This window comes from the organism of the source record quoted next, unplaced genomic scaffold (assembly GCF_019419815.1).
Source record: "Pyrus x bretschneideri cultivar Hongxiangsu unplaced genomic scaffold, Pyrus_bretschneideri_v1 Contig36, whole genome shotgun sequence".
In the NCBI taxonomy this organism is placed as follows: Eukaryota; Viridiplantae; Streptophyta; class Magnoliopsida; order Rosales; family Rosaceae; genus Pyrus; species Pyrus x bretschneideri.
Genome location: NW_025999679.1, coordinates 2,767,091 through 2,778,912, shown reverse-complemented (window position 1 = coordinate 2,778,912; position 11,822 = coordinate 2,767,091). Strand labels below are relative to the sequence as shown.

The window sequence follows — 11,822 nt, the reverse complement described above, 5'->3', positions numbered from 1 at the left end:
TTTTGATCAAAGTAAGAGCAGGGTTTGACGCCGCCAGCTTTTGAAGCAGCGTCATTTATATCTTCTCCCTATTTGCTTATAGTTTTGATTTCAAATGTGGTACTTTATATTGTTTAATGATTGTTGCTCTTTCGAACAAAAAAAGGGTACATTGATCAATAAGGAAAAATTAGTATTCGGTCCTTAGTTACTAACGTTTTTTTATTGAAACCTTATTAGTTTTCAGATTTTGATTAAGATCCCTAACATTAATGCAATAATGAATTTACATATCAGTTACATAATTTTAAAAATAAAAATAAATAATTGATTTGGGATTTTAATACTTACACCTTTATTAAACTCCTAACTAATTTTCAATTCATAACATTTTCTTAAAAAAAAAAAAAATAGAATAAGTTTGTACCCCTTAATTTTTATAAAAAGGTTTCCAATTTTTTAATCTTAAATGTGCCCATTCATGTAATTTTTCAAATTTTTAATCTTAAAATGTACCTGTTCTTAAATATACCAATTTGTTGTAGTAAAATGTATCTTTTTTTTTATTTTTTTATATAAAATCTATTCAATTTTTTTCTAATCCATTTTTAAACTTATATGGTACATTCTTTTTCTTGATTTGAGAATGTATCCATGTCAAGTTTAATAAAAAAATTTACTAATGTTATTAAGCCTAATATCTATTGTTTTTTTGTGTGGTTTTGAAGAATGTACCCATATTTTGGTACAATAATTTTTTGATGAATGTACCCATGTTTACACACACACACACACAATATATTGGAGAGTATAATCTATATTTTAATAATTTTAATCCACAAATTGTGGGTTTTTTTATTTAAAAATCTTATTAATACAAACAAATATAAATTTCAATTTTTAATTTAAAAAATATAGTAACCTATGACACACTCCGACCTAAATCAGGACGTGTTGGCCGTTACGTGAGAGTGACGTAACCATGTGCATAGTGAGGAAGCAAAATGATAATAAAAATGTGAATAAATAAAAACCAACTACTAGCAGTCTAGCTAAGAAAAGGTGCTAGTGCGAGATTAAGTGTAAAATACACAACCAGAGCATAAGTAGCCTAAGTGCAGTCCAGCAGGACAAATACTAATTATACAACACCCAAAGGTGATCCTACATTTTTGAAATCTGTCAGAACCACCACTGGAATCCTCGTATGCCACCAACGATAACTCCTACCTAGAACCTGGTGGGGTGTAAAGCAGAAAGTGTGAGTGGGCAAAACAAAGCTTTTCAAAATCATTTCATTTCTCAAAAGTTCTAAACCCTCGCCGTAAAACTTGTATAATTTCCTAGAAAATATGATATATATATATATATATATATATATATATGTATGTATATATATATGTATGTATATCACAACCATGCACAGAATAGCAAAATTCACCAATATGCCATGTCAATATCTCAGCATAAAATATATGTAAGCCAGGTGATATAAATCAATGCAAATGATATGTCAGCCGAAGTCACCTAACGTGACCTGTACAGCTGAATCTAGAGCTCATCCATACAGCCGGAGTCACCTAACGTGACCTGTACGGCTTAAATCCACATCTCAACAAATATACCTACACACGAGTCGAAACCACCTAAAGTGGTCTGTACGACAGAATTAGGTGTAAATAAATACATGCAAGTGCTACGATCACGTGAAAACTGTGCGAATAATCGCGGGTCAACTACGAGTCAGAACCACCTATAGTGATTTGTACGATTGGACTGTGAACCTAACTTGGATCTAAGATGATCGTATGGTGCGGGAGGTGAACATCACGTGAAGGACTGTGCCTTAACTCTGGGCGGGAGCACTAACACTGGGGGTTTATGAGCTCTCAACACATCTCACATAATCATCAATCTCACAACCATAATCTATAAACTTACCTGACACTTACCTGTGCGTCCGCAGCACCAATCATAAATATATGCAACTACTAATGCATGAGTAAAATAGGCAGATACTTTGCATGACATTTCAAGACGTATAATCATTCAATTTCATTTTCTGGGAAAAATACCAAGTATATATGTGTATACTGAAAACCAAAAGCCCACTTATTGGTATGTGCAAGGGTCGTAGCCCCCGAGCCTCGATTGACTACGCTCATCTTGAGGATAGGTCTCACCTGACGCCGTTAGTATATTCCATCAAAGTTGATGGAATATTCTTCGTCTTCTCAGGTGAGTCTCGCCGGTCACCGCCGTCTGCAACTTGAATTTTCGTCAGTTTCTGGAAAAACTTCAAAACTTCATATCTTCTTTAATTCTTAACCAAATTCCATGAAATTTGTACCAAAATGAAGCTTACAACGAGTAGAACAAAACCTTACCACTTTTGGAACTTAAATCCAACGAAATCTCGCCGAAAAAACCCACGATAATCTGGCCAAACTTGAAACTCGTCAAACTCAACTTCTCGACGTCCAAAACACTTCGTTTTTCTTCTCCGAGCTTAGTGAAGACGTTCTAAAGCTCCCTAGAAGCTTAAAAACTTCGCGATCATGATTGCATGAACTGTGCACCAAATCGGGATTCTTGGTTTCTCGGGAAAACGAAAGCCTCACGTCCAACCAAAGGTATCAATGGGTTCCTGAGCTTGCAAAGAACTCAAAAACACCAAAAATGATCTTGATCCGTGCCTGAAATGGTTGATTGAAGGTTTGTCCGTACGGGTTGTACGGAAATGCAGAAAAATCCAAGAGGGAGGAGAGAGAGTGCACGGGATTGTTTAGGTGTGTGTGTGTATGTGGTCCTAATTGGCAACAAAACAACCAACCAAAAACAAATCACCCACTACACCAACTAACGTCCAAGGGCAAAATCGTCATTCCACGCCATCGATACAAATATTTCGGGACAGGCTGTCACACCTACATATAAATACATTATCACATTAATTTCAGGGACTTCAATAAAAAATTGAAAACCAACAAGATTTCAGTCAAAGAATGTTGATAGTTAGAGGCCACATCCAATAAATAAGAGGTACTTTGTTTTTCACAAAACAATGTTAATAGGTAATTTGTTTTTCACTAAATCATGAAAATAAGTCATTTATAAAAGTAATCCGCATAGTTTCTTTAAGACAAGTAGGCTTGGCAAACGGGTCATGTCTATCGTGTTTATGTCATTTTCGTGTAACACCTGTTATCTTAACGGGTCGTGTCGTGTCACACCTATTATCTTAACGGGTCCTTAACAGGTCGGGTCAAGTGACCCGACCCGTTATGACCCATTATGACTCGTTAAGAAAATATTTATTAACGGGTAAAGTGACCCGACCCGTTATGACCCATTATGACTCGTTAAGAAAAATATATATTTTTTCTTAAATTTGCACATACCACATATTGCCGCATAAATATTACTTCAAAACATTGAAACACATTTGTCGTTTAAGTAGTACATCTACACTCGAAAATAAGAGCCTAATAAAAATATTCATACACTACTAGTCTATTACAAAATATTAAATGTGCAAGGATATGCAAAATGAAAGAGTTTTTGTTTTCAAGGTTGTGAAGCCTTTCTCAAAAGTTTAAACCTTGCCAATGGAACTCAAAGCTTGCATGCTATTCCTTTTACAAAATCCTCAATTTTCATCGATCATCATGACATAAGATTTTGTGGTATCCACTAATGTAAATATTTTAAATTGAAGATCGAATTCATTCATTGTATTCATATAGGGTCAAGGAGTGTAGCTGTAAAAAATCATCAAAATCTGATTTAAAATAACCATTAAATCGTGATATTTCGTTGATAACCGTCGAAAAGTTTTGTCTCGTTACTTGATCTCTAAATTTTTTTTTTTTTTTGCGATTTTTGGCGTATGCGATCTTGAAGCATATACAAACAAGTTCGACGGTTGGATCGTTGAAATTAGTTTCGTAGAATGCGTATCCCATCAAAACGATAGATTCACTAACACTTAGAGTTTATTTATACTTTCATTAAGTATAACATAAGATTTTGTGGTATCCACTAGTGTAAATATTTTAAATTGAAGATCAAATTCATTCATTGTATTCATATAGGGTCAAGGAGTATAGCTGTAAAAAAATCATCAAAATCGTAGTTAAAATAACCTTTAAATCGTGATTTTTCATTGATAACTATCGAAAAGTTTTGTCTCGTACTTGATCTCTGAATGTTTGTTTTTTGCAATTTTTGGCGTATGCGATCTTGAAGCATATACAAACAAGTTCGATGGTTGGATCGTTGAAATTAGTTTCGTAGAATGCGTATCCCATCAAAACGATAGATTCACTAACACTTAGAGTTTATTTATACTTTCATTAAGTATAACATAAGATTTTGTGGTATCCACTAGTGTAAATATTTTAAATTGAAGATCGAATTCATTCATTGTATTCATATAGGGTTAAGGAGTGTAGCTGTAAAAAAATCATCAAAATCGGAGTTAAAATAACCTTTAAATCGTGATTTTTTGTTGATAACCATCGAAAAGTTTTGTCTTGTTACTTGATCTCTAAATGTTTGTTTTTTGCAATTTTTGGCGTATGCGATCTCGAAGTATATACAAGCATGTTTGACGGTTGGATTGTTGAAACTAGTTTCGTAGAATGCGTATCCCATCAAAACAATATATTCACTAACACTTAATAGTTTATTTATACTTTCATTTAGTATAGCATAAGATTTTGTGGTATCCACTAATGTAAATATTTTAAATTGAAGATTGAGTTCATTCATTGTATTCGTATAAGGTCAAGGAGTGTAACTGTAAAAAATCATCAAAATTAGAGTTAAAATAACCGTTAAATCATGATTTTTCATTGATAACTGTCGAAAAATTTTGTCCCGTTACTTGATCTTTGAATGTTGTTTTTTGCAATTTTTGGCGTATGGGATCTCAAAGTATATACAAACATGTTTGACGGTTGGATCATTGAAACTAGTTTCGTAGAATGTGTATCCCATCAAAACAATAGATTCACTAACACTTAAGAGTTTATTCATACTTTCATCAAGTATAACATAAGATTTTGCGGTATCCACTAGTGTAAATATTTTAAATTGAAGATCGAGTTCATTCATTGTATTCATATAGAGTTAAGGAGTGTAGCTGTAAAAAAATCATCAAAATCGGAGTTAAAATAACCATTAAATCGTGATTTTTCGTTGATAACCGTTGAAAAGTTTTGTCACGTTACTTGACCTTTGAATGTTAGTTTTTTGCTGATTCGATCTTGAAGCATATATAAATAAGTTTGACGGTTGGATCGTTGAAATTAGTTTCGTAAAATTCGTATCCCATCAAGTTCAATGGTGTGTGTATATATATACACATATATATATATTTATTAAGTAGATTTAAATTTATTTATTTTGTACTTATAACACTTAAGAAATTGAATGATATGTATATTTAAGCCGATCCAATGGTCACCAATTTTTAATATTTAATTTAGTGTATATATATATATATAATTATTATAGTATTTTTTTAGGGTTATAAAATTATAAAATTAATATTTTGCTTATCGTGTATCGTGTTACCCATGTGTATACCCGAACCAACCCGTTCTCTTAACAGGTGCTTATCGGGTTACTCGATAACGACCCGATTCGTTATCGTGTCGACCTGAATACCTGTTAATTTCGTATCGTGTTGGGTCGGGTTATCGGGTTGTGTCAGGAATTGTCAGGCTTAAAGACAACGATTCTCATATTTGTTATCAATATGCAATAAATTTATAACATTAATACCTTTCTTTTCTTTTTTTTTCCTTTTACAAAATCATTAATTTTTTCTTACAATCTGCATATAATTAATTGTATACACCAAACATGTAAATAACGGTATTTTAGGCATTTGGAAATGTAAATGTGTGAAGTCAAACGTAATTAATGAATTTACTTATGTGGAGTTGAGTCACTGAATTTTATTCAAGCAAAAAGATTAGGTCAATTTTTATATAGAGAAATTTGAATTCGGAAAACCCAAAAATTCTTCCTGAACCCTTGAACCTTGGAAATTGGAACACAATTTAGAAAACATATAATTACAACTAAATGGATTTGCACGCACACAAACAAACAAACACCCACATCACGTGGAACTCAATTCCTTCAGGAGCTGTTATCTCTGTTTTGTTTATTGCAGACACGTCTCAGGGAGAAGACAGATTTACAAAGAAAAATACCTTCATGTGCATATATAGATGAATAACAAACAATAATTATGTACTTTTCCTTGTCCAATGTCATCAAGTTTCTAGATCTTATTATTGATTAATTTCCCATAGAATCTCATCCTAAATCCCATATTTTTATGCTTAAGAAGAGCTGGCAAGATCACCCTTGAGGTGATACCAAGGAACTCCACACATGCGTGGTTTTGGATCATGATCTAACCTAATGGCTATACAAATATCCATCTATATATTGCGGTACAACGTGATGCATTTAGAAGTTCGAGACTATCTAATTTTTACTTACGTTATCAATTATTTTCTGGAAAATTATCTCAACCGTGCAGATTTGTGCATAGATGATTTTGTAGATGGTTGATTCTTAGAAGGTAACCTTAAAAATGGACTGTTTCGTTCAATTGGAACCAAATAAAAAATGGGTCGTTTGCAATATATTGACATGGATCATGGTAACTATGATGAGGGCTCCTACCCCATAACCGATAATGATTAAATTGTATAGGAAATTTTCCTTTTTATTAGGATGGAATGGTTTATAGGATATATGTGGAGCTGAAACTGAACTGGATGGGGTGAATCTATAAATTTAAAAGCTAGTATTTGGTGTTAATAAACAAGATAATTCTCACTTTTATTATCTTTAAATATCGTGAAATTTGTATTTTGCTGCTTTTAATATTTTCTTTCACTTTCACATTTAAAGGTTGATTTCTGTACAATATTTATATTTCCAATAATATATCTGTCAAATGCTTCCTTAATTGATAATATGGCGCAGCTTTGGCCCACCAAATTAACCATGTTGGGGTGAAAAATTAAATAAATATTAGTAATTAATTAATTAATGAAAAAAAAATCACTCTCTTCAACCTGACCCTCTCCAGGCTCTTCTTCAAAAACCCGAACTACCACCTAAAAAAGTAAACCTAAATAAAACTAGGTCTGTGACCGAAAAAAAATATATAAAACTAGGTCGATATATATATATATATATATATATATATATTGCATGGATTTGTGTCCAAGTTAAGCAAAGAGCTACATTGATATTGGTGCAGCAACAAATATGATAAACACATAAAAATTTACACCCAAAGAAGAAAAAGAAAGAAGTAACAATTAATTAACCTTTCTCTGGCTAATTCTAAGCTGTAACCTATTACATAATCTCTACTAATTAATGAAACTCTTTTTGTCAACAAAAAGAGGGTGAAAAGACAAATTAGTCTTCTATCACATAAAAAAAATGATGAGTAATAATATAATTTTCATAGATCCAAATTTTACTGTTTTTTATTTAAACCTCACCTACAAGTAATGTTGAAATACCTCAAATATTAAAAAAATTAAAAAATTAAAAAAAAAAAACCTCCCGCTCCCCCATGTTCTTCTCTCTCCCTCTCTCCTTCTCAGTTTCTTAAAAAATATGTTCATACACACAAAATGTGTAGGTAACTGCTAGTTTCTATCTAACCAAACTAATATACTAATATTTCTGCACCAAAAAATAAAATAATAATAATATAATACTACCACGAGGAAGCAAAATTAAATATATATAAGTGAACGCTAAATCAAGGTACTCAGTTGTCACATGCAGAGCATGGTGTGTATTTTGTTGAACACTGAATCCAATGGCATGCATATGATTTTCTTTCTGAAGGACATTTTGATCCTCTCCATCCACCTAACCCTGACTTGGATATACAGTTGTATGTGTTTTTCTTCTGCCTTGATTGTCTCAGAAACTAGAGCCCGAGAAGAATATAGTAGAGTATTGTCACAGGCAAGGCAACAAGCATTCCAAAAATAACACTGCAATAGTTGCATCACCATAATATACAAGTCAGATTTTTTTTTTTTTTAAAGAAAAGTGATCTTCACATACAGTGTTATGCTTTTATATCCTTTACTTATTTCTGAGTTTTAAATTATATAAATAAAGAAGAATCAAAGACAAAAATAAAGATGAATGTGAATGTGAAAAAAAAGGAAAAGAAAACAGGATATTTGGAAATCATGTCCCTTTTTCATCATGTATTCGTGGTTTTCTTCTTCAAATAAATAAATAAATAGATAAACTTACGCAGTGCTAAGTATGTCCGCGTGGACATTGTATTCCTTGGCAAATACAAAAGGAACTATGCCTTGAGGAAGAGCAGCCTGCAGAAAGAAAAATGAAATTAAGCAATTAATTACATATGTAATCTTGTGGCATATATAGTGTGCATATCTAATTACGTTGTGTTAAATAAGGCATTGTATTATGTATTAGGGTTTGTGGAGGCCCTTGTGACTGGATTATGATGCAGTTTCCATTTGATAAAAAAACTGTAAGATTTTAGAAATGTGGGGATGGTTGCAAAGGTGGAGTTGGCGAACCTGAACTATTGCTACATGCAAAAGAACTCCACGAAGACCGACAGCAATAGAAGTTGCAGCAATCACTGCTGGGCCTGTTAAGAACCTAACAGCCATTGAAAATGTTGCAACAGATTTTCCACAAGCTATGATCTTTGGTTGTAAGGCCATGAATAATCCTGGAAATATATGTTATGATATCATTAATTAACAAGAAAAATTCATTTGAAGTACATATGGTACAATAAGGTCAATATAATAAGTCAACTGAAGACAAATATATACCAAGACTGAACATAGCCATTCCTAAGCCAGCATCAGATAATATTGATATGGATCCACTTACAATTGTTGGCATTTTGATTTTCCACCTGCCAATAATTGAGAAATTCATTTTAGTGGATCAATTTTCGATCACATTAATAGACTAATACAAGATGCTAGCGATGGAAAAAAATTAAATAGTGAATTTGAAGTGTGTAAGAAGAGTGCTCCAAAACTCTCGAGCTACAAATTATATGTTGCTTTTTTATAAACTATTTTACCACAATTAATAATCCCATTCCTTTTATCACATATCTCGTAAAGATGAGACCCAATAATTTTCACCTCTAGATAGGGTTTGTTCATGTAATATATGATACCATTTGTTATATGTTTGAGTGATTTCTACACAATGCATGGTGGGTGCACTCACTGTAGAGAGAGAGAGAGAGAGAGAGAGATGTACTTGTATGATATGAGAGACCATGCCACGCCAAGAAGGCTGGAGTAAGTGTTGGGGTTTCTAATGAGCTTTCTCCAGACCATGATGAGAATAAGCCTAGTCATGACACTTGCTGGAGGCATTTGGTGCTTCTTTGCTACACCTCCTTCCATGTCAACCTTCTTTTGGCAACTACTACTGTACGATGACACACTCGGTGGAAATTTATTCGATCCTTCTTCTATCTCAAGCTCGCTATCTCCTCTCATTTTCCTCCCAGGACTCATATTCTCAATTAATTCGTGTATACCTGTACATGTAATCAAGGATATAAAATTAACCAAATAACAATCAAGATTTAACCCTTAAATTAGAAAAATAAGTTCCACTACCTTTGTATGATTAATCTAGTAACTAATAGATTCGTCAAATTTTATTCCCTAAATGGTTTGAGAAGGTGTTATTTACTCAGATATATGATCTTTTACACAGTAAAAAAAGATAAATGTATGATCTTTTACAAATATAATTTTATTTAAAACAAGTATATGATCTTTTACTATTTCATTTCTAAATTTTAGGTTTTAGTCTTGAGCAACTTTTTTTTTCAGAACTGAAAACTTGTTTGATAATTGTTATTAGTAGAAATGAAAATAAAAGTTGAAAAACGAAATATTTATGAAACGGTTTGGTAATTGACAAAGGAATTTTGACGAGAGTGGAGAAAAAAAACCAGATCTATGTCAAGGAGATCAACGACGCTCCTTGATTTGGTTATAGAAGAATGAAAATTTTGTCCATTCGATAAGGTATCAACTAACAAAAACTGCTGATGTTAGTACTTTTCTGGCAATTTACAAAATCGACAAACATTTGGTTTGAGGGGTGGGGATCATAAAATTATTTGCTCACCTTTCGATGCAGCAGCACTATCATGTTGATGAAGACCTGCAACCTTGGAAGGATCGGTCGCGCCAAAGTCAGTGGAAGCAACCGCAAGTCTAAGATTCCCTTCGGAAACTGGCGATGCATTTGAACTCAAAACAAACATATGAGGCTCCTTATTAGGCGCTGCCCCACCACTACCACCACCGCCACCACTAGCGCTATCTTTCTTCTTCAGCTCACCACTCGTAGACCCTGAAAACAAGGGATTCGGAGGCGGGTACGGAGAGGCCGGACCACCATTGAAGATCTCACCACTCATGCTCCTCGCCCCGCTCTTCTTATAACTCATATTATTCATCTTCATCGCCTCCTCATCGAAATTCGAAGTTCTCGGCGTCATCCCTTTGGATGACTGCACCGAATAAACGTCCCCTAATCCGCCTTGAAAACTATTTGTATATCCGTGTTTGGGGCTTGGGGCCTTGCTGGCGTTAAACATGGCGTAAAAATCCGTCTGGTTGAAGCTGGAAGCCCGCGGGGTGGGCTCACGAGAGGACTTCACCGAGTAAATCTCGACTCCCGTGAGATTCGAAGCCCGTGGGGTCATCGAATTCAAAGAGTTCAACCCGTGTGACTTGTTGAAGGAAGATACCATAGACGACGCATTCGATCTTTTCACCACCACGTGAAGCTTCCCGTCATCGCCGATTTCCGCGTCGGTTTGCAGCGGCTCTCGACCGTTGAGCGAAACGACGTCAGAGTCAACTTTGAACGACGTGATTGAAGCTGCAGTCTCCGGGAACTGCTCGGAGATGAGCAGCTTCGCGCCGCGGTACTCGAACATGAAGAGCATGAGAGTGTACCAGACCACGCTCTGCAAAACGACAATCTGAACCATCAGCGTCCCGGAGAAGTCGCCATACATGGCGCGTAAAAGAGGGATGCCCATGACGAGGGTGTTGGGGAGGGTGGAGAGGGAGAAGAGCGTGATCATCCACTCGAGGTTGCCGCGCTTGGAGAAGGCTTGCCAGAGGAAGAGGGCAACGAGGATAACGACTTTTTGGAGGGAGTCGGCGAGGATGAATTGGTAGTTCATGGCGTAAGGGTCGTTGGAGGATATGAAGTGGAAGGAGAGCAATGGGACGGCGAAAACCGCGACGAAGCGGTTTATGCCGGAGCATTGGTCGGGCGTGAAGATTTTCCACCACCTAACGGAACCGTAGGCTAAGATCATAGCCACGTATAAGGGGACTATGGCTGCAAGAACATCGTAAATGTCCTTGCCAGTAATCATGGCTGTGTTTTTTCAAATACGGAGATATGGGTTTTGTTGTTCGGGGTGTTTAAATTCATGAGGGTTGCAGAGAGAAATGGAGAGGAAGAGTAAACGGTTGTTGATGCCTCTCTTATAGAAAGAGGATTTGTTATTGTTGTTTTTATTTTTTTTTTTGAAGAAAAACTTTAGGGAAAAAAGCAAGAAGTTGGATTGATGGTGATAGTAGGGAAATGGGGTTGATACACGGACAATGTCGACAACAAACCTAGAACAAATTTTATTTTAATGAGACGCTGTCGAGGACTGTGGCAGGTTTTTCTGACCACAAAATTGAAACGGAATAGTTTTACAGCAAATTTGTGTACAAATCTGTGCT

The 11,822-nt window shown here is 34.7% G+C and overlaps 1 protein-coding gene across 2 annotated transcripts; it reads right to left on the bottom strand.

The window, feature by feature from the left end:
* Positions 1-7,688: 7,688 nt before the first annotated feature.
* LOC103941631 (auxin efflux carrier component 2-like) lies at positions 7,689-11,619 on the bottom strand. Of its 2 annotated transcripts, XM_048592033.1 has the most exons (6): positions 10,195-11,618; positions 9,307-9,592; positions 8,862-8,947; positions 8,598-8,755; positions 8,302-8,378; positions 7,689-8,030 (listed from the first exon to the last, which is right to left on the bottom strand). In XM_048592033.1, exons 1-6 carry the CDS (start codon positions 11,462-11,464, stop codon positions 7,964-7,966), a joined length of 1,944 nt encoding a protein of 647 aa, XP_048447990.1. In that variant the 5' UTR covers positions 11,465-11,618; the 3' UTR covers positions 7,689-7,963. The 2 variants fall into 2 exon arrangements, 1 of the variants encoding a protein (XP_048447990.1); XR_007261103.1 differs by lacking the exon at positions 7,689-8,030 and having other exon boundaries at positions 8,923-8,947; positions 10,195-11,619.
* Positions 11,620-11,822: the final 203 nt, after the last annotated feature.